At 44.5% G+C, this 23,705-nt stretch overlaps 1 protein-coding gene across 1 annotated transcript; it reads right to left on the bottom strand.

Moving 5' to 3' along the window:
- Nucleotides 1-1,093: 1,093 nt before the first annotated feature.
- Nucleotides 1,094-23,676, bottom strand: LOC100547695 (solute carrier family 22 member 5). The gene is made up of 10 exons (XM_003210481.4): nt 23,261-23,676; nt 15,535-15,638; nt 14,728-14,882; nt 13,941-14,112; nt 12,839-12,965; nt 9,512-9,612; nt 8,076-8,290; nt 6,779-6,961; nt 6,244-6,379; nt 1,094-5,047 (listed from the first exon to the last, which is right to left on the bottom strand). The coding sequence occupies exons 1-10, from the start codon at nt 23,651-23,653 to the stop codon at nt 4,960-4,962; spliced, it is 1,674 nt and encodes a 557-aa protein (XP_003210529.1). The 5' UTR covers nt 23,654-23,676; the 3' UTR covers nt 1,094-4,959.
- Between the last annotated feature and the right edge of the window lie 29 nt (nt 23,677-23,705).

Raw genomic sequence — 23,705 nt, 5'->3', positions numbered from 1 at the left:
CGGAGCTGCGGGGAGAGTTCGGCCCCCGACCCACGAGGAACGGGGAGCCCGAAGGCAAATGGAAGTGGTGGAGGGAAGGGGCAGCGGCGTTAGAGGTTAAAGACCTCGCATTAGAGGTGCGAGCGGGGCAGAGAAACTCCCGGTACAGCTGTAGCCACTCATCTCTATAACCCCCAGCGGCTCAGAAGAAAGCTGTAGGCTTTTGCCCCTCTCGGAAACATTTATTTCTACAAACAGAAGTCTAAGAAACGAGGCAGCAGCCCAGAGCAGAGGCTGACAGAGGCAGCAGGGATTTCCCGTTCTTAAATAATTGTTTTTTCTCGTTTGCTTTTATAGTTTTTGTTGGAGATGGAGCAGAATGCACGGGGCAGGGCTCAGTGCTGCAGCAGCTGAGGATGAACAGTGACTGCACAGCTGCTACAAGCAGGCACAGCCCAGGGATGCGCACACAGGGGCGGGCAGAACTGCTGCTGTTTGGATGCACGCAACCCCTGACTCAAAAGGATCCAATACACAAACAGCACTGGGCTGTTAAATGATGGAACTCCACAAACATCCAACAGAAAGGTGCTCCACTGAGGAAGGATTTAACCAGCTGGAAGCTATTCAATTAAAGGAAGAGGGCTGGCACTTGGTCAAGATACAACCTAGTTCTCCTCCAATGTTTCATAGGGTTCCAGAATCAAGATCCACATTCTACAGGGACCATGTGAAATAAGCTGTTACCTAAATAGCAGTTCTGCACCCTGCTTTGCCTCCGGCCCTCATTGGAGGATAACAAGCAGCACTTCATCCCGCAGCCCAGCAGTTCCAGGTGCCCCACTATCTCACCTCACTGCTTGTCCATTGTCACAATGAACTTGTGGTTGGGAGAGGAGGAGTGGCTCAGGTTTTTGAAGACCATTTGTGGAGCTACAGACAGCAGTGACAGACAATGATAAGCTATAAGGACCCCCTCTCTCCCCCCTTGGCTTTGAACACATCAACAAAAAGAAATCAACCATCATAAAGTCTACAGGATTATAAAAAGAAGCGCCTCTGATATTTGTGTAACACATTAAAAGATGATGCAACAAATTAAGAGAATACTTCATTTGAATGAGAATCCCAGATATGATTTTATTCAGAATTTTAAAAACAATAAGCATTTTTCTATAAAAACAACACAACAACAACAACAACAACAGGGGGTAAGAATCAATTTAGTTAAGAGTATTTACATTCTCAGAAGAAGTTTCCATACGTTTCTATATACAAGGCTGTGGCCATTACCAGCAGGTCGAAGCACCCCAAAGGCACGTATGAGCATCGCGTTATGCTGCCTAAGCTGATTCTGTGCTTTAAGCAAAGGCTTTACAAGTTAAGGTCCTACTCTACATATACTGAAATACAAATGTAATCGCAGAGACAGTCCCAACCACTTCCTCAGGTGCTTGTTGTGCTCACGGTCCCCAGGGAGATAAATGAACCCCTGTGGGTGAGGCCATGAAACACAAGCAGCTGTAAACAGAGGTGGGGATAACTCATGTTCATCTCAAGTTCCACGAGATCAGCAGTACAGTATCATCATCTCTCAAAAGGAAAGTCCCCTGGAAGAACAACACTTTTACAACATACTTAAGTGCATAGAGAAAATTAATGCTGAAGTGATGCTTCTCCTCAGCCAGGCTGTCAGCAGCCATCCCAAGCTGCCTGCTTCCGAAAGATGAACCATTAAAAGACGTTCTTGAGAGCACAATATCCAGAGCCAGGAGAGTGGTGCCAGAGAATCACACACTGCTGAGTGTGAACATCAGTCTGAAGAAACTGTGATACTTTCTGAGCTAACGATATTCCCACTTGCAAGCAAAGAAACCAAAGTCACGGGGCTGTGCATCTCTCCCAGGGAGATGAAAGGAATCAAAGGGCTGGGAATGAAGGGAACCCAGTTTCCAAGCCAAGGCCTTAATGCTGTTTTCCTCACTAGAGATCCTGCAGCGTGCAGCAATGTTCCCTGACCAGAGATCTCAGTGGTTGTAACGCACGATAAGGGCATCACAGCCCTCCTGCATTCACAGGTTACAGTTCACCTGAAAGCCAAACTCTGTATCACCCTCCCGTGCAGTGACCGCACCCCTGGTTTTACCTCTTTCAGAGGCAAATTCTGCCCAACCCCTTACAAAGCATCACTCCTCACTTTTTGGAGGATAACAGGACAGCCCTCAGGAAAACAAGGCCTTCCACAAGGGGCGGCAGAACAGATTCTGCACTACTGAGCAGCACATTCATCAACCAGGTGCAACCTGACCCTATGCACTAAACTCCCCCATTTGATACAGAAGGCACCCACGGCCCGATTGGTGCAGATCTGACCTGCTGCCAGCACTGACATCATCCTTCCAGCTGGGTCAGACCCTCCACCCTCATATCCTCCTTGCCCAGATCGAAACCCCTGCCTGGTGATGCTATTAAAACATCCCCTGGGGTTCTTTTGGAAGTACTTAGCAGCTGCATTCTGACTTCACATCAAAAGAAGTTCCCTGTTGCAGAGATAAGCTCAAGGATTAGGGTAGGAGAGGAAAGTAAACAAAGGAACACAGGATGCCATATTAAATAGATTGCTTCTGACTCACTTTTAGATTTTAAGGAGATTAGCAAGGAAGAAAATATAACTTGTGTCACAGACTTGTCATTGTAGTAGGATTAGTCATGACCAGGAAATTCCCCCAATTTAATCATATTAAAAATCCAAAACAAGCACTTAATAAACATTAGAATCATCAAGAACAAAAGCCCGCTGTCGAGGCACATGCAGATGCATAACCTGAGTGAAATAGCAGATTAAAGATAACAGCTAAATGAGACATTGGATGGGCTTCAGCAGGAATTTCCACGACAGGTCACGTTTCAGGCAGGCACGTATCTTACATTTCAGGCTATCTTCTGAAACAGTTTACAGGAAAAGATTCATGGGGCAGAGCTGTTTACATTGGCAAATTCACGACAAGGAAGTTGCAGCTGAATGTTTTGCCTCAAATTCCTGTGGCGAGGCTTCGTCTGCAGCACAAAAACCTGCTTCTCAACGTCCCAGTTCCTGTAAGCCTAACAGAGACATGGCATACAAAGACAATTATTCGTGCTGACTTTTAGAGCACATTCTTACAGTTGCAATGAGTATTCTGGAAAAGGTGGGGAATGTGTCCCACCACCATGCAGCAGCCTGCCTGCTTTCATGCACTTTCCTGAAGTTTACTTGCACACATCAAGGCTGTCACACGATGGGCAGTGAAGTTGCAAAATGCAGATTCTCAACTTATGCTCCACTTTCAAAGCACAGGGTGCATTTTAAACCCACCAGCCGATGGCCTTCTATCAACCAGAAGTGACGTGGAACCTGCCAAAGCTTTGGGATTTCTCTTCCCAGAGGAGCTGACAATGACAACAGTGAGTTTCCCCCTATCATCTGGGCCTGCTACCATCAGCCTGTCAGAGCACCGAGCACGTAGGTGAGAAGATGCAGAGAAAGCAGTGAAACCCTACAGCTTAAGAAAGCATAGTTGGCAAGGACGGGTACAGGGCTTTGGTTAACAAAAGCCTCGGAGCAGCTGATGTTAGCACAGAGCTGCACAATGCCCCAGAGCCAGCAGCCAGCAAGGCCCCACCAGCCCCGAGCAGAGCAATTTGGGTTCTGCTCATTCAGCCTCTACAAGACAGGACAACACACAAACAAGTGCTACAGGATGAATGCTTTCACCACGCACATCTGTCACACTGGAATGCAGTGCAAGACCAGAATGGCACAAACGAGATCACGTGTCTGCACATATTTAAATAGACACGGGCGATGGCAAGGGTGCTGCTGTGATCCAAGGAACAGCCTCAGCAGATTTTCAACATGATTTTTTAAAAAATAATCTTAACACAATTCACGTTAACAACTAACAGGAGTGAAGTGAAATAACAGACCTCGCAGCAGACGTACAGTTGGCAGCCGAGAATCAAAATCCAGTGGTCATAAGTGCATTGTAAATGTTGATCTCGGGAATTCTCACCACGAGGTCAAGGCAGGGGCATGGATTACTGATAGTATGTGCATGTGTATGTGTGTGTGTACAGAAAGGTCAGAAACTAAGACAGCAGAATTGCTTTTGCCATCCACATCGCACAGACTATGGTTTAAAAACCGAAACAATTCAGAAAGAAAATTTTCAGCAGTCACCAAAATTTTCTGCAATCACCCTCTCCACACACAGACAAAACCTTCTGCATCATTCTAAATAAATACAGCCTTAAGTGGGCCATGTTCCAGTGTCAGATGTAAACAACGTCATCAGGAAGTTGTAGCTGAAATCCAGCATTGGATTCGAGAGGACCCTGTCAGCAGAACCTCAACGCTGTGTCCTGTGCAAGACCACCCTTTCAGCCTACACACAACACACCAAGTTAGAATTCATTCTCAAAAAAATCTTTCTTTGCATCTTTCTGAACCTGCTAGCAAACTCAGCACATGCAAATTCACATAAGATCACAGTGGCATATTTGCATAACCTTCACTCTAATAAATAAGTTTCCTGTCCAAAGACAGAAGTCAAGAAATCAAAAGTAATTAGCAGCTTTTTTCTAGTGTTTCTAAATTCTTGATGGGCATTAGCTCTGAAGAAGACTTGCTGTGGAGTCCAGGTGCTCCCCAGCCCTTGAACTCACTTTCAAGTATTGTTCAGCTCACCTGTACACTTACTTCCAAAGGTCTGATCAGATACTGTTCCTTGGTATTAATGCATTAAAACAACTGGCTGAAAAAAATCAGTGAAGGCTACACAGTATTTGTGGTCATATAAAAAGAGAATATATGGAACACAGTGTTTAAATTAATAAATAAGGTTAAAATTGCAGGAAGAAGTGTTGCCACTAGCCCTTTCTAGAATGAGCATTAGGAGCAAATCCATTTAACTTTCAGTCCATCAGGAAGTAGGCATTTCATTAAAAAGATGTGCTCTTAAAAATCTCTGGATTTTCTTCTTCATCCTTTGAATTCCTTTTGGCAGTAGATGCAGGCCTGTATTCTAGTCTGGAAAAAAAGAAAAAGGAAAATAGAATAAAAGAGCAAACAGAGAAAGAAGACTGATATTCTGAACCCTATCAGACATTACAGACTCCAAGTTTAATATTTTGTTGACTTCAGTTGAATGGGTCCTTTTCTAACAGTGACCGCCTCCACTCGGAGCCATGGCAGAAGGTCCAACTCTCAGTGCTTTTTTAGGTCAGCTGAAATAAACTGGAAGAATTCAGCAGTACTTGCACCACTTTAAGAACTTAGGAAGGTAAATTACTTTGTGACAGTTTGATACTGCAGAATCATTTAAAACATACAGACTAAAAACAAAGCCCTTCCAACCAGAATTGTTACCTCACCATCGTGGGCTGCAAATACTTTTGTCAGTGAGTTGGTTATTAAATCCATAAAATGTCACTATACCTTTAAAAGCAAACATATAAAGCAAAGTCTGTCCTTCCTATCTCTCTCCTGCCAGTATCCCTTCACTGCAACACTCCAGTCACGAGAGCTGTCTCACGTCTCCGTGATCCCAACAAGATCTGCAACTGCACACACAAATCTAACTCCTCATGTTTACTCCCCACGCTGCATGCACCACGTATAAACCCCTCAGAGAGGCACCCCAGCAGGCTGATATCACAGCAAGTACCTTTCCCCACCCCCTGCCTTTCCCCAGAACAGCACGCTGTAGATATTTCCTTGCTTATGTTCAAATGCTGGAGCTGGTGCTGCCCCAGAGCCTCCTTTTGCTGATTTTGCATCCTTTTTCTCCACATCACCCATGCCCAACAGTCCCTCACAAGGCTGCTGCTAGCTGCCCCTCCCCTAGTTTAAAGCCCTCCTTATCAGGTCAGCCATCCTACCAGCAAAGATTCTATGCCCCTCTTAGTGCAGTGCATCCCACCTCTCTCCAGACCAGTGTCCCTTACACAGTTCTTTGTAACTCTTCAGTCACTGCTATAACTCTTAGAACTCTTTTGTAAGTACAGCCAACTTTTAACCAGCAGCTTCTGTGGTACACAGGTATATTGGCCCTTACTTGTGCTGTGACTGCAGTAGTCTGTATAGAACTGGCCTTTGCTACTGTCAGCACGCTTTAAAGCAAATCAAATACTTTAGCAAGACTCTACAAATGGGGACATACGCAGAGGCATGCACTTAAATTTATAGATAAAACAGATGTATAAAAATCAGAAGGCAATACTTACCCTTTTACCAGCAGCATTTGCTCAATTGTGTCAGGAAGAGGCATTCCATAGCTTTCTGGCAGGAACAGAGTCAGAATTCCTGATAGCACAGTCAGGCTCCCCATCAGGATGTAAGGCAGGAATCTGTCGTAGGCACCTAGCAGAACGCAACAAAAGCAAGCATCAATTCCAAGTCACTGACAACGTTTGTACTTTAGAGCAGCTGTTAGTTAAAACAAAACCCTCTGAGTATCCTGCATCCAAAGCAGCTGCTGCTCCCTGACCTCCACTGTGCCACAGTGGATTCTAGACCCACAGTACGGACATAAGCACTGCAGTGCTGGGCAGCTGACAGTCTTCGTGGGCACACCCACAGTGTCTGTGAGGATGGGGCTGTCCAAGAATGAGAGCAAATGAGCAGAACTGATTTTGTTTTGCTTTATTTTAAACCCCGCAACTGGGTCTTGCATTGAGATACAGTTCTGTCCTAAGCCTTGCAGGCAGCACTGAACCAATGCTTTCCAGCCACCAGCGTCCCCCCAGCACATTCACTTACCAAGATAAGCAAAGTAAGGCGAGAGGATGCTGCCAAGCCTAGAGGCCATGGAACTTGCTCCAACTCCCATGTTTCTCACCACCGTTGGGTAGAGCTCAGCCGTGTAAACATAAACCATTGAAAAGGCAGATGTGATCCCAAACTTCCCTAACATCACCAGGAGAATAGATAGGGCACGAATATCTGAAATTAAAATGCAACAGCTTCAATAAAACTCTTGGCAATTCATGGTATCTAGTAAATTTACTGATTGCATAACTCCTGTGTAATTAACTGCATTATCTGGTGTCCATTTTTCCTGCATGCGTGTCTGTGCATGGGCAACTTCTTTCTTTTAAACTAGGAGTCAACATTTCCACTTTCCTCTCGAGGAGGTTAAAAAATAAGTACAACAGGACAACGAGCTAAAAGTTTTCTCAAGATTCCAGGGGGCAGATCTTTGCTATTGCAAACAATGCCATGTATCCCTTTTTAATAAACTGAGCAAAGTTAAGCATTTGAATAAGTTGTTTTTACTTTGCTACTCTGGTTTCTACAATCTAGTCATTTCTACAATGCTGAGCTGACTTTAACCAGGACAGCTGGATTGGAAAATCAAAACAGATCATATCAGCTTCCAACTAACTTTGGAAAAAAAAAAGAAAAGAAAAGAAAAAGTAACTCATACATTACCTATGTAAAATAAACTCATCCTCATTTGTTTATAAATCAAAGAATAAAGAAGTGCTAAGCAACAAAGATTACTCCCCCGTCATATCTGACCTCCTCATCAGATGGAGTCTATAGCCCTCAGTCTAATTACACTGAAGATGTGTGCTGTTTTCATATCCATTAAGTGTTGGTTTGCCCTCCTCAGATTCGCAAAGCATTATTTTAACTATTAACAGTAATACAGTGCAAGCATCTTTGCTTATAAAAAATACTTCCACATTAACTTTCAAACAAGCCCTAAAGGCAGTCAGTGGCAGTCTTTTAAGAAGCCAGTTCTGCAGCCTTCAGGTAACCCGCACGAGTTTACCAGAGCATCTTGCCAAAGATCTACATTAGGGACAACTGGACTATGGTCCTGATCCAAACAGACCACAAAAGCAAGGACCTATCTTTACAAACATATCTGACCTGGTACATTTTGTGAGCTCCCTGTGCTGGAGCACTGAGAACCAAGGAAGGATGGCAAAAATAGGAAACATACGTCTATATTTAGTCCCTTCAGGATACTTTTCCTCCACATCTGCCCAATGCATGGCACCGGACTTCACCTATCATGTGTGTTTGAGATCAACTAACGATTCCATACGTGAAGGCACCAGCTGAATGAAGAGAAGAACACAGCCTCCCAAGAATAACGCAGCAGCCATTGAATACCGTCGGGGGAGATTTCGAAGCAGCAGCCAGGAGATAATGTAGGCTGGAACCTCAATCACTGCTGAGAGGAAGCAGTTCACATAGACGTCTCCGTGCAAGTTGGGTGTGTCAAGAGAAAGTCCAAAATAACCAACGGAGATTATCATCCTGAAAGAAGAACACGGTCCATCAGATTGTTCTTTAGAATGCCCTGGGTTGTTACCCTCCCCTGCTGAATGAGCTCGGACAAAAGGAGTATGGCATCCTGGCAGATCCAAACAACCTAGGATTTCCTCTGCCATGCCCAAAGTTGGCAGGATACCATTCAAGTTGTATTTGCGTGGCTCTGTGCCTGGGTTAACAAGAGTTTAGTGGCTGGGAACAATGCTATCTTAACTGTGTCACTGTCAGATTGGCACATGTGACCAGGGGAAACACAGAAGTGTCTTTGGTGATGAAATCTATATTGTTTTGGAGACGCTGGAAAAAGGAGGTTATGCCTCACTAGCACGTGGTAAATAATGATCCTGGCTCAGGAATTGTCCAAGATCAGAACGGAGCACTCAGCACTTCCCTTCTCATTGCATTCCTGTCATAGCAGAACCTAGAGCAGAATTACTGCACAGCATTAAGTGTATCACTGACCAAAATTTAGTTCTCTTTTCCTCTCACTTCACATGAGAACAACCTTCATGGTTCAATTGCTTAAAATAAACTGCCTAGGATAGCAGAGGTAATCCCCCTGTTGGTTGTATGACGTGCCTGTAAAGCTGTTCTCCTCAATGGCAGTTATTATGTGGTATTTTCCATAATGCTGCACAACATGGGGCTTTCAGGAGTTCTTTTTGTATTAAACAAACAAACAAACCTACTTGTTCTTGCTGGAACTCACTTTCAGTAGCAGTTTGCCTTATCACACTGGCAAACCTTGATGCAATTACACCTTCTGCAGAGAATTTCAATTCATAACTCAGAATATACCACGGGTGTATATATGAAATGTTGCTGTGAATCAGCATAGGATACTTTATATTTTGGGAAATGATATAAAAACAGATTAGGCAACTGACTAACAAGGTAAAACCGGTTCAAAACTAGCCCAAAGCCACCAAATACTTTTCTGCAGGATTTGCAAGAGCATTTAAGATATGCAACTAACTTCCACAACATTGACTCTTTTTTCTCTTTGCAGAACTTCATTTACCATGTGCCTTTCAGCACACGTAACAAGGAGCCTCCATAAACAGCATGATGTCACTTCAGCCCATTGTTTTTCAAGCTAACTAGTTTTGCCCACACCTCTTTAGAATACTTCAGTGTTCAAAGGGAGCTTTCTTACTGTTTTATAACTTTTGTGCCAACATATTCCTGAACCACACTCCTGCTTACCACAGAATCACTGACATAATCGTGATAGTGAGGATATTTCGTGTTCTCATTAGATCCAAAATGGTGTATGTCTGTTGCCCCTGGGAAGTCAAATCTTGCAGCTGAAAACAAGCAAACAAAAAGCATGGAACATCAGCATTCCTCAAATGGAACAGTTGTGACAACAAGCCCACTGGCTTGACTTACACACCAGTATTCTGAGTACACCTGGGACCATTTTGGTGTGCTGCAAAGCTGAAACTGGTGCTTTGCCTTTAACCAAACGTCTCTTGTGCCTACATACAAGTGTCTGTAAAAGTAGCTGCCCCTTCTTTAAAGTCACTTACCATTTGAGCTGAAATTAGTAAGCATTTTCTTTGCCTTAGACTCCATAAAAGAAGCTGCTTGTTTTAACTTCTATGCTTGACTTATAAAGCAACAGCTTTAATTTACAAATTTAAAGACTGAACACCTTTTGTGTGCACTGTGTACACTGCGGTGTGTGAAAATGATTACAAAGTCAGATTGTCACTCCAATACAGTGCATTCACTACTTTAAACTACTTCTGAACTCCTTCTGCCTGGCCTTGCATCCTCTACTTTGTATTAGTTCAACTTACAACTCTTTTTCCCCTAGAACATCAGACAGATTCAATGGAAGAAGTTGGATGCATTCCAGCACACCAGTAAAGAGATAAAAGCAACCATGCATTAAACTTAGTTCCTCATCCTCCTCCATCTCAGGCAGGTGATATTTTGCAAGTTAGCTGTTGGAGACTGACATGGAGCCCTCAAGTCTTGTCCCTCAACTCAAAACATGTATTTTCTCCTCCACATCTCGCAAGCACAAAGTTTATATAACCTCTGTAGCCGAGTGAACATTATTTCCAAGCAATATTTGGTTCTGAAGACCTGGAAGATAAAACAGCATTCTACTGCTCACGCACTCCAAAACTCAGTGCATTTGCCTTCATAAACCTTAATCTTCTCTTAAAGGCAAACAGTTCTTTACATTGGATAGCTTTTACTCTGCCTGAGCTTAAGCCTCCCCAGCACAAGCTGCAGCAGCTTCTCAGCTCACAGCCCTTTCTGTTAAATCACATGATCGTTCCTCTGTGCTTTCCAGTTCTGCCACTCTTTGCTGCCAAGAAACTTGCAAACAGGAAACACAAAAAAAGAGAAAAGAAAAAAAAAAATAAAGAAAAAAAAACCCAAACAAACCACAAAACAAAACCAGGAACAATGCAAAATTTATATCGCTGATGAGAAAAAAGGGCCCTGCCAGATAATACAGTCCCTTAGCAGGACAGGACAGAGCAAGAAGCTATGACAAGGGAAGGGAAGGCATCTGGAATGAAACCTGTCAACCAAACTTGTTCCTCCCCCTCACATCAGACAGTTCAGCCAACCCGGCCCTACTGACACTCTGTGGACTGTTTGTGATCATGAATCTGAACTGGTTTTGAAATCCAAACTGGTTTTGAAACCTCAGACTTAAAACACTTCAGAGGAATACTCTTTGGACAGCAGCCCCGTGAGCTCCTCCATTCCAGCTGCACAGTGCCTCAGGGCCAGCCTGTTCCTGAGAACCCTGCTGCAGCATAAACATGTTTCCTAAAACCTCAGGGGAAGATGCCAGCCTTCTTCAGAAAGCACACAAAAAGAAGAGGATAAAGGGGCAGCAGATGAAGAAAGGCTTCGCACAAATTATTTTGTCACAGCTTATTAAAAAAAAGAAAAGAAAAAAAAGATGGTTGGGAGTTCTGCAGTTAAACAAACCCCTGTTAATCTAGTTCCATTTTCTTTGAGTGGTAAACTGTGTTTCTGGAAGTTGATGTGCTATGATTTTAATCTCTGCGATCAAAAATGTCCAGCCTGCTCCAGTCCCTCTCCCTGGGAAAATGTGAACTGTTCTGCTGCTTCAAAATCCAGCCCCACTCAGAGACAGGGAACAGATCAGTACTTCTTTCTAAGAACAGAAAATGGAGGCATTCCAGGCATGATTATCTTAACTGAATGTTGGAGCCAGACCCCATTTTCTGTCCTCTTTCTGGCACAGGGTGAGTTTTCATGCTTAAAGCACAAGAAGGAAGGAAAAAGAAAGCAATAACAGCAACAACAACAACAACAAAAGGTTCTTCCAAGTCCAGTGCAAAAGCCATCATCAGAAGGTCTAGGTTTTTCTGGCATTCTGCTCCAGCAAGACCAGGATGTCTATCCCACTATCTAGAATTTAGCCTAGATAACTAGGCTTGTCTGCACCTCAGCTATCTGCAAGCCAAATGAAGCCTTTTCAGCCTCAGTAGCAACACATTTGAGATTAATGACTAGACATTTGGCTCAGACTGCAAGACCCAAGAGGCTTTGTAAATCAAGAGAATATACAAGGATAGGAACAAGCAATTCTCTTAACAACAACTAGACAATGTTTAGGGTCAGTGGAAATACAGCTGAGCAACTGTGCCCAGATAGACTCTACAGATGTGCCTAGACAGGTGCCCATTCCCCTGGATTATGCAAACAATTTGTCTGTCTGACCTGTGAATAAATGAATGTGGAACTCATTCTACAGCTTAAGGATACCTGAAGGAAACAAGAACAATTTTACTGCTAACTACTCCAGCTCAAGGACGCTCAAGTTTTCATCTCCTCTACATGAAATAGAAGTTGAACTTGAAGAGCACTATTTCCAATGCCACCAGCTAGGACTATTTTTCTATCAGTGCAGACAAGGATAAAATCTGTCCAGAACATATGTATTATCTATATCCAGCAACTCAGAATCAGATACTTCTGTCCAAAAAGATCAGAAGCTGGAGAAAAACAAAGACTAAGAGACCAGGAGACTATGAATTCCTTGTTAGGTGCTAAGGCATACACTCAGTGCAACGTGGCCAGGTCTCAGATGCCTGGAAGACCCAAAGAAGCCATTTGGCAACTGCCTGGGATCTTAAGGAGATCCACTGTACTCAGAGTCACTGGGATAAACGAGATTTCCTGCTAATTTGCTGGCTTCATCTGGGACGTATTCAGATCACAAAGCAATAGGCAAACCAAATTAATTACGTTCACTTCCAAAAATGTGGTTTAAATAGAAAATAAAGCTGTTAACCATATTAAAAAAAAAAAAAAAAAGTCTTGATGTTTTCATTTGAATGTCGCACGGGATTGGAACAGCAAGGGCTTTTCAAACCTTAATGAAAGGGTATTTTGCTTTAAGGCTTTTCCGGTAAAGGATGAACTTTTAACCACTTGTACATGACCCAGTGCAGGCAAAACTGGAAATTAATTGCTTTCCATAGATACTAACAGGCCCAGCAAACAACCTGACTGCTAAGTGAAGCTCACCTCACTAGGGTCAAAGATTACATCTGGGGCTGTAACCTCGTTAATTTTTGCAGCCTTTCTGATGATGTCTTCTGCTTCTTGAAATCTTCCCCGAGAGATCAGCCACCGTGGAGATTCTGGAATGATCCTGTAAGAAAGATTCAGAATAATATGCCAGCATTTCCAAAGAACGTGCTGCTTCAGACACCAACACGTTGTTCCAGGCACAAACAGCTTAAAACTTGACACGCCTTGCAGAAATTAAAGCTAAGACAACAGAAATCAGATTTACAAGAGCCAACTCATAGGCTGAAGAACAGACTAAAACATGTTTTAAAAATACAAAAGAGCTGAAGAATGATTCAGGGGAAAAAAAAAAAAAAGAGCAACAGAAACTTTCAGAGTACAGGAAAAATGGTTTGAAGAAACTCAGAAATGTGAATGCACAAGCAGCATTCTGTAAATGAGGAGGCACCTGCTTAGTAACTGCGGCACATAAAATCATCACTTGACTTGGCTGTATGTGACAGTGTTTACAAAAAGTGAAATCTGCGTGGGTCTTTCAGCTTCACTAAGAGAAGCCAGATGCGATCTCACTCATTTTATGTGTAAGTGAAGAAACACCACCACCGTGCGGATGACTTAAACTGTGTAAGTCACGTCACTGGAAAGCAGCATTTCATTAACTATGGCAGGAAATACTGAGGTTGCACAGGTGTGCAAAAATAACTCCAAAATAACTGCTTTTTCATTCTGCTTTTAGTTTAGGCCTTACCTAATGGGTGCTATTTGCTACAGAAGGATGAAAAAAAAAGCTTTTTTTTTTTTTTCTTTTTTTCTTCCCCTTCCCTTCCTCTCCCGCCTCCTTTTCCATGTACAATCACTTAATTTTCCAGAACCCTCAAGGAAAATGAAGACTAACTTCTTCACACATGAATCAGACAGAGATTACTCACAAAGCTGCAGACTTAAGTCTAAAGAATTGGGAACAGCAAAGGATACAATGGCTGCTCTTCTGTCCACTCCTGAGTTTCAATGCTAAAGCCTGGCTGACATCTGGCTCTTAAAAAACCCATTGACAAGACTTCTAAAGTCTAAAGTCTTCTGTTTTCACTGTACTCACCACCACAGTGGGATGAAGAGCAGCCCAGGTAAAGTAAGTGCCAGCAGCAGCATCCTCCAGTCTCTGATGAAATAGGCAAACAGTGGCAGCAACATGTAGCCAAAGGCATAAAAGATGCAAACGCCCAACGTGCAGAACAGTAGGCGAATGGATTTGCCAAGAATTTCTGTGCCTGTTCAGAACAAGAACGAAGATTAGCATTTTAACATAAAAGCAACCACAAATAACTGGCTTTGAGACACACTAACGGGGCAGTATAGAACACAGCCATGCATTATTGGAGGCACCACAGATCTGCCTCACGTGATGATCTTGCATCAACCCAGTAATTGTAAGTATGAAAGGTAACTAATCAGACCATATAGTATTTCTGTAGCTAGAAGCAACCAACTCTTCTGTATTTCTATATTTTTAATGATCTACTGTACCTGAGGACTCAAAACCATCAGATATACTAGGAGTTAGCTTCAGCTTGATCTCCATAGGATCTTCTGCAACCTATGGAGAGACTAGCTTCTTTAAAGAATACTCAGAGATGCCTAGATTAGGCTCTGACCCATGAAACCTTCTGGAATTCTCTATTCTCTATTAGGTAAACTCTTGAATCCTCTGGTAACTCACTGAATTAATTCAGACTGAATTCTATCAACTGGAAACTTCCAAAGACAGCATGAGTTATCCACATGTGGTGAGGACAAACAGCATTTCTTGACAAAGCAAACCAGTCCTAGGCAGGGAAGCAGACAGGACAACATACAGCATTCTGGGCCCAGCAGGACTTCCATACCGAGAACAAACGCTGCCACGTAGTTTGAGATCTGCCCCATGCCAACCAGCAAAAAGAACACGGAGAACATCTCCCAGCTGGTAGAGAAGATCTGAACGAAGCTGAAGATGGTCTGCATTGCCAGAGTTGAGAACAGCACATTCTTCCTGCCAAACCTTCCATGGATTAGTTGAAAAGAAAATAAAAAAGAAAAGAACAGCATGAATTAAATGCTCAGAAATTACTCATGTGTATACTGAGGAAGATATAAGATATCTGCAAGAAGCAAAGATTCGGGAGCACATGCACATCTACTCTAAATACATGAAGAGATCCACAGGACACGAGAAAATAACATTCCAAGGGTCACAGCCAAGTCACCTTTAGGTGTGTGCTGAAACACCACTCATCCCTTTCTGACAGAATGAGCAACTCACTGTCAGCAACATTATTTACAGTGTAAAAGCAATAATAGATACTCCACCTCTACACAGCAAACAGTTCACTACACAGATCAGTATATTAAAAAAACGTAACAGGGAAAATGTTTGAAAGAAATCATCTCTTACATTTTCTGGCATAAATACAATTTGCTGCAGAAGTGATTACTCTGAAAAAATAAACTGGTAAATATAATCCCTACCAGTGATCCCTGTGACATCCTGGTCTAAGTCAGGACATGTGCTCTACACACTGTGTACATTCAGACTGGGCAGTCACAGAATTAGGACATGTCAGTGGTCACAGAAAACACTCGTACCAAACCTCACATGAAGAAGTGCTTGCAAAACGCATCAAAGACCAGTGGTTCTGGTGCATATACTTTACTTGTCTGAGAGCTGTCCTGAGATGAACGATCCGAGCAGCACGCCCACAAAAAACAGGGAGGTACTCATGGGCCCCTTCCAGTCATTGTCACACACGAGATTCCACTGCAGGAAGAAAGAACATGAAAGGCTTTAAATCAACAGCATTTCTCCTCCCTCCTTCTAAGCATGTTGGCTGAGCCTGAAGGAAATGTGCCCTCTGGGCAGAAAGCTTCCACAGAAGAAAAGAATAACCAACTTAAGGCACAGACATAGCTTGACAAACCGAACACCAACCAGCGCTGCTCAGCAGAGGCCAAATGCCACCAGCTCCAATCCCTCTTCAGATCACCCATCTGAGGCCACAGCACCACCACCTCGGGTGTAGATCCCTGTGCTTTTCTTTACACAGTCAATGGCTGACACCTATGGTTCTTCCCCTACTACACAAGTGAAGGTCACTCCCAATTTCACTATATGCTCCATTCAGCTCGCTATTAATCCTGCTGGGTTTGCAAGGCATCACTACAAACCCCAATCTTCCTTTCCTGCATATGGTGAACCCTTCCATTAAAACATCACACATAATTTAAGAGAAATTGATCTACATAGAGCGGAGTGCTTCCTCTTTTATTACATTTTAATGTAATTAAATTTACATTTAAAATAAATTCACAATTTAATTTTGGGATAGACTTCACTGCTCACCAGGGACCTAACTGCAAAGCGTGGGTCTGCAACAGGACCTGCAGAGCCCAGCAGATCTCACTTCTCCAGGGAAGGATCAGTTGCAATCTTCAGAACACAAACTGAAATACACACCAAGAAAAACACGATTGTCAAAATGAAAATACACGTTAGCAAAAATAGGAAGGAAAAAAAAAAAAAGACACCTATTAAATGAAGACTGCAACAGTTTGCAACCCTCTTACCTGCTTCAGTTTCATTTTTTGGAAATAGCATTCATGTCATTTTGTTATGTCTATCAACAGCTATTATTGAAAGAGTCTTAATTTTGTTTTGGTTATTGAGGGGGGGAAAAAAAAAAAGTGTGTAAATATTCATAAATACCAGAAGAAAGCACAGAGCAGCAGGGATGCCCCTCGGCCCTCCCTCACTGCTGGGCTCTGCCTGCAGCTGCTGCCCCTCGGGTCCTGCTCACCCCATAGGGTGCTGAGCACAGGAGGGGAATTTTGGAGGCCACCAGCACTTTTGACACAAGGCCAGGTCCTGCTGACTGCTGCCTTCAGACAGCTCCCGCAGGGCCCCACGTGATGCTTTAGTGATGGAAACTTTGGGAGTTTTCAATTCGCACTAAAAAGGTTGAAACGAAAATATTGACACTGATCCCAATAACTCCTTCCTTTCCTCCTCGAGTTACAAACAGTTCAGTACTGTGGGTTCTACTCAGTTGTTTTTAAACTGGCTCTGGAGCAGGGGGTGACTCAAAGAAATAGCATTTGAACTTTGGGAGGCCCTGTGCAGAGCCAGGGAGTGGAAGTGATGATCCTTTTGGATCCCTTCCAACCACAACATTCTATGATGATCAATACAACGTAGATTAAAAGCTGCAATTTAACATGTTTATGATTTAATCTGTATTCATCCAACAAACACTGTGTTACAGATGGAAGAACGTTTGGGCAGTTCTCTGATGGCTGCTCACACAGCCAATGCCAGCCAAGAAGCTCCGGTGAAACTAACAGTGCTTGGAAATACACAGCGAATGATCACCACCAAATTCACACAGACCAGAGGCTTCTGTGGATATCGCATGTCTCCATGTGATGGTATTTACCAGGGAATCAAACACCACTCCCAGCACAAATCCTGCACTGACACAGACTCACTTACTCCAAGAATCCCTTTCACCGGCCTCTGGAACCAGACATGAAGCTCAGTTACTAGAAATCACTGAGCACTGTTACTAAAGAAGCCCTTACCGTCCAGCTGAACACTGCACTTGACAATGGGCTCCTTCCAGCTGTCTCCCACACTGCAGCTCAGCACCAGCCTGCACCACTCTTTGCTTGCTGGACACCAGTATGTTGTGCCCAGTAACAAACATTTCCTGTGAATGCTAAGATACAGACACTGCTTGGAAAAGTTCATGGTTATGAAACGTGTTACACTGCCCTGAGAGGTGGAAATGCACCAGTCCTTCAGATGGTGCCCTAATTACTATCTTGTTTTTCTGTCCACTCTATTTACATAATTACAGCAGCTGTTTTGATGAAGAGCACTTGGACCAGGCACTGAAGTGTTGAGTTACCAAGGGAAAACTAGCTTGGTTGTGCAATACCACTTATTTATAGCCAAAAACACCACGGGTACAACTATCAGAACAGACGGATTTTCAGGTCTGTTACCTCTCACCCCCAGTCAGTAAATGAATGAAGTCCTCAAATTTTTAATGAGTCACCAGACAGGTCTACATTGCTCATGTTGATGATGGCATCGGTCTTCCAGAGCCACTCTGCAGCCGTACCCTTCCCTGAACCGTACATTGCCCAAGAAAAAGTCACTGAAGCATCACGGTTGGAAGGCCAGTGAGCATCCCAGGAGCAGTTACTGATTGATTCCTGCTGCCGGCAGGGCTGTTTGGACACAGCACGCTGTGACCCAGTGCTCTAAAATCATGTGCTATTTTCATTTTCTGGTATCCCTTGAGTAAGCAAAGCCTTTGCTCCAGTGGCTCAGATAAGGCTCACCTCAGCAAGGTGCTGTGGCTCCAAACGGGAGCAGAATACATTTCAGCCCTTATTCCAAAGAGCAGCTACTGACCCTGCAAAGTGTCAGCTCCCCCACACTGCTCCCCATTGCTCACGCCATGGTACAGAGTTTTCTCACAATTATTATTTTAACTTTGGAAAAGGATATCATCTGTTGTGATTGAAGCTTATCTTCTTACTCAGAGTGCAGTACTTTGACAGGGCTGTAAATACTTCTCGCAGAGCTCATCGGGTCAGGGCGATGTCTTCATAATTAGCCTCACACCTGCAGCAATGAGCTGGGAGCCACAGCAATCTCACATGTGCCTCCACAATCACAAAGAAATTCAGATTCTGAGATGAAATATGAGTTCTGCAGAAAACCAGGCAGCAGTGCAAATAAAGGCATCAAACTGCAGCTGCAAGGCAAGTTCTGGCCACAGGCGCAGCTGAAGACGTTGCCACATCCTATGTAAAAATGGTATTTCTTCCAAGCAATCTGTGCACTTCAAAACCACCCAGAGGTAAAGGTTATCTACTTTTTCTGTGTATGGGCACCGTACCATTGTGCTTGCAGAACATCACCTGCCTTGGAGGGAAAGCTGGCACCTCATGAGGTCCTGACATGAAACCCTGCAGGCTCCACCCAGACACTGATGCAGATACCTTATCGCGTCCAGCTTTCACTGGGATTTTGCCACCTCTTCCAAGGAGATACAACAGGAACTAACAAACTAACTGCTAATAACAACATGACAATCATATTTAAGCATAAAGTCCGCCCAGTATTTGATGACATACCATAACATGGCAATTGCAAGTCTGAATGTGGGGGAACTCCACAAAACGTCCAAAGTCCTCGCAATTACAGTGTCACAGCAAACAGATACAAACCGCTACCAAATACCTTTGGAAAGTTATAGAAATAATCACAAGGTCAACAACATAATTCAGGATCACACTGGTGAAAAAAAAAAGAAAGAAAAAAAAAAAGCACTTTTCTCAATTTATGTTCCACTGCAGCATCAACTGTGCTTCCCTGATACTGGTAACCAAAACCCTACACAAAGTACTATGGCAAACATCAAAAACTTTGAGAGCTGTGCACAGTTATGTAGTTATGTTTGCACATAGGAAAGTAGAAGTGGGATAGGCTCATGTGCTAATATTTGCTTTAAAAAAAAAAAAATCAACATTTTAGTAAGAAGTTTTGAAGTGAACCCAGCATTACACACTCCCTCCCACCAACTGCTTCTCTCTGTAAAGCAAGGCAGGTTCTTAGAAAGCCCCTGTGCCCATCTCACAACAGAGTATTTACAGCCATCGATTCAGAATCTGGTCTCTATCATACCCCTGTAAATATCCTCCATTTAGCTGAGAGTGCTAAGCATTATTAAACAACTTTTCCTCTGAAAATACATTCAGATATCCAAGATATTTCATGGTTTTAGATGCTCTTTCACAGCTTTTGATCTACAAATGGAAGCCTGCATCTACTAAATATACATTGTGCTCCATTTCTCCCCTTGTAGTTGTTTTAAACTACCAAAGAAGTAAAGCTTGCATAGAACATAGAGGAAAACACCAAACATTTCATAATTTCTGTGAAAAAACTTAACTCCCCCAAACATCCCATTTCTAAGATGGCTGGAAAAGAAAGGAAACAGGGCGCTGCCACCAGAAACTGAGAAAAAACTGGACCACCAATCTAAAGTTAAAGACATCCTAACAGGATCCATCATTACTCCCTCGTTTATTGTGCATGGTGCCTCTAAATGACCACTGTCTCAATTTTAATGGTGTCAGCAAGAGGCCAATCACTCTTTAAAAATCCTAACTCTGTTTTACATCTCATGGCTGAACAGCCCTGCAATACATATTTCATATAACACAACATGAAACCACTGCATTTTAAAAGCATTTCACTCACATTCACTTATGAGCTGGAAATGAGACATTTCTCCTTCAGATAAGACTTTTAACACTCACATTTTGCACCTACAAATCGGTCACAGCCTCAGTTAGTGCACTTATCTATGACGCATTCATGGTTGTGGCAGCTCATGAGCTGGAGAAGCTGTTGATATCAACCTCAGCTGGAAAAATACTCAGTATTATTACCCTGCAGCAACAAAAAGTACATGCTGTTTGTAATGGAGAAGGAATAATGGAAATCTGGGTGTAACTTCCTGCACAGAAGGAGGCTGAGAGGCAGTGAACAATGGGGCCAGCAGTGCTGATGGGCTCACCTGGCTTTGGTTCATGCCTCTGCTGCTGGCACCCCTAGCAGGGAATCTCGTGGAAGTTAAGACCCCTGCCATAAGCCTGCTGTTACAGAACAACACGGCCTTCCTCGTCTCCAACAGAAAGAGAACATCAAATCTTCAGTTACACAGAGGTGCTACAGGGCCTGTTTGCGTCAGCCCAGCTGCCACCACTGCCTGGTGGTCTGGCATCACTTACTCAAGGGTCTGCCAGCAGGGCAGGACTTGAATCCCTTGGTGTAATGGAAAACTCAGGGCTGTCATACGTGCATGGAAGCTTTCTTTCCCTGTATGTTCATAAAGGATCCGGAGCCTCAGCATCACACCAGGTTTCAGGGTGCTGCAGTAGCTCCACCGTGAGCATCCTTCCTTTGCAAAAATAGCCACTGACACACATTAAGACTACAACAGGCTCAAAACATGCAGTTCTGAAGCACAAATGATGCCTGCACTGAGCTCATTTCAGACTGATAAACAGTACAACACGTTTGTAAAACTGAAGATGAACGCGTACACAAAACTCCTCATCTATTTAAGTGTCAGTATATAAGAAGCATTCCCATACTTGGGTACATAAGAATTCTCCCAAACTAAAATGTTTTCATCATCCAACATATCCTCATGGTGTGATTCCTCTAGACTACTAATGCTCCAAGGCACTGCTCAGTTCCATCCCACAGCAGATACCAGGCTTTCACACAGGACTGGGAGAGGAAGTTGGCCTTTCCCCTTAATTACCCCAGATAATATTTCTCCTAGCACTACACACGAACTCTTACGACTGCATTTTTTTTTTTTTTTTTAATGGGACTTAGGGAGGAAGGGTTACTTTGACTAAAGAAAAGCTTTTCTTATGCCTCACGATACACCGTATCCAAAAGTAAAGGAGGAAAAGGCATTTTGCTCCAGCAGAACTGGTTAAATAGGGCAGACTGGCTACTGTTGTGTCTGTTGGAAAAAAGGGAAGTCTCCCTTCAGATGAGAACGGAATGTGTTAAGTCTCCTCTGCTAAGCAGAAACAGAACGGAGGGCTTTCCCTGGAGTCAGGACAGATTTATGCAAAAACCTTTCTTTAAAAACGCCCCATCCCCCTCCCTGTGTCAGCTCCAGAAATCTGGGACAAAGGTCCTCATGATTATTCAACAAGTTCGAGATATGCAACCAAACACAGCATTAATCAACCATGAAAGCGGCAACACCAAGCCAGCAATTTTAAACAAGCTCAACAGAGAAAACCTGCAAGTATGCAAAAAGCCACGGCTCTTGCAAAACTGGCTCAAAAGCATTAATATTAAAGGTAGAAAAAACACTGCCTCAAGTGCACGAAGTCTGGGCAGCCATCCGCTACCTCCCCCAGACACAGAACTGCCAAACTGTGCAGAGCTGCTGCAGACTCGTAGCAGAACGTCAGCAGCTCCTTCTGCTTAGGGATCTCAGAGCTTCTGGAAGTTCTGACAGTTCAGACCCTGCAACTTGCACTGAGTTAAAGCCTAGTGAAGAAGCTGGGAGAAAAACACGCTGACAAACCATGCTTCAGTCAGGACAAGCACTATATTGTGGCACTCAGGACAAAACCAGCACATTCACCTGCAAAATGCTGAATTGCCTTACGCTGTCCTGAGAGTGCCTCAATCCCTTCACAGCCAAACGTTTCACTGATGACCAGGAACTAGTTTTGCAGTTTGTGAAGAAAGAAGTTCTTTAAGAAACAGGTGAGGCAACATCTTGTGGCAGCTCCCCAAGCCCTAAAGACTGTGCACGTTCAAGGGACGTTTTCACAATTCACATTTTTCCATGCCCACACTTCCCTGTGCTAATAGAGCATCTCTCCCATGCTCTCTTCTTCACTCGGGTCCTCTACCCGAGAAGGATTTCTGTGCTCTGAGCAGTGAACAGGCACTGAGCACTCAAACATCCATCTCTGTTTGGCAGAGCAAAGAACAAAGGCCGCTGGGCAGAAAACATTGCTACAGTTCTGCAAAGATTGCTCACATGTACAAACAGGAAACTGGACGGTATAAACGGTTAACAAGCCTTCTGAGAAGTCCTAGCTGCAGTTTGAAATCCGAGTATTTCCTTGTGTCTTAAGGCAGCCAGTGCTGTGGGTCTGTGCACCTTGCACCTGACACAAGCACAACCAGCACAGCCTCAGCCTTGCTGGCTAACAGGGTCAGAGGCTCTGCTGGCAGGACACAGCTGAGCTGAACAAGGACAGGAGACATCAGGCTGATACGCAGCAAATTCGGGGTCCTCTGTACCACAGCACAGAATGGAACTCCCCTGCTGCGTCCAACTGCTGCACCTGCAGAAAGACGTCTGCCACCTTTATTAAGAAAATAAACCAAACTCTTTTGATGTACGAGTTCAGAGACATCCTTGAACCACCAACAATAAAGCCAGCCGAGCCCGTTGTTCCTGGGCCGACCCTCGCTCCCCAAGGTCCTCCTGCAGATACCAGCTGACACCAATTCAGCAGGCACCGTACACAGGCCACACAAGCCGAGACACTGCAGCTGGAGACCGCTTTTGCAAGTGGACGCCAGACTTAAAAGCAGGAGCACTCAGAGCAGCCCAGGACAGCAGTGCCCAGACCCGCACACGCTCCCTCGGCAACGCAGTGCGGACGGCGCGTCCGGCCGGCAGCTGCCGCTTCGGGAGCAGCGGGAACGCGGCTCCTGCCGGACACGCGGGCTGTGCGGCTGGAAGCAAACCCACCAAACGAGCCTGACCGGTGCGGCGCGGGCTCAGCCCGAAGCCCGGCTGCTCCCCTCACCTCGGTGACGATGGTGGAGCGGTACACGTCGCGGCTGTACTCCCAGCCGTCCAGGCACGGCTCCTGCTCCAGCTCCGCCAGCTGCACGTCGATGCCGGGCCGCAGCCCCAGCGCCGACAGGTTGACGAGCACGTCCAGGCGGTAGCGGCTGCAGCGGCTCGGCTCCGTCACTCCGCCGCGCAGCTCCAGCGGGATGCTGGCGTTCCGCCACTCCTCGCTCAGGTTGGCTCCGGGCGGCACAGCGCAGCGGTGCTCGGGGGTACCGGCCAGGAAGACGATGGAGAGCCCGTTGAAGCCGTTGGGGATGATGCTGGCGCTGAGCAGGAAGAAAACGAGGCGCTGGAAGCGGCCCCACTCGCCCAGGAAGGCGGTCACCTCCTCGTAGTCCCGCATGGCGCTGCGTGAATCTCCGCGCCTCTGCGCACCCCGTGCGGAGCGGCTCCGC

Source organism: Meleagris gallopavo, chromosome 15 (genome assembly GCF_000146605.3).
Source record: "Meleagris gallopavo isolate NT-WF06-2002-E0010 breed Aviagen turkey brand Nicholas breeding stock chromosome 15, Turkey_5.1, whole genome shotgun sequence".
Classification (NCBI taxonomy): Eukaryota; Metazoa; Chordata; class Aves; order Galliformes; family Phasianidae; genus Meleagris; species Meleagris gallopavo.
Note: the sequence above shows the minus strand (reverse complement) of the source record. Positions and strands in the feature narration are given on the sequence as shown.

Excerpts from the sequence above, each read along its gene's own strand:
- LOC100547695 (XM_003210481.4), bottom strand. The coding sequence starts at position 23,653 with ATGCGGGACTACGAGGAGGTGACCGCCTTCCTGGGCGAGTGGGGCCGC. Across the intron at positions 6,380-6,778 it reads GCCTTACTTTGCTTATCTTG|GTGCCTACGACAGATTCCTG; the intron begins GTAAGTGAATGT and ends GCGTTCTGCTAG. Across the intron at positions 5,048-6,243 it reads CAAATGCTGCTGGTAAAAGG|ACTAGAATACAGGCCTGCAT; the intron begins GTAAGTATTGCC and ends CTTTTTTTCCAG.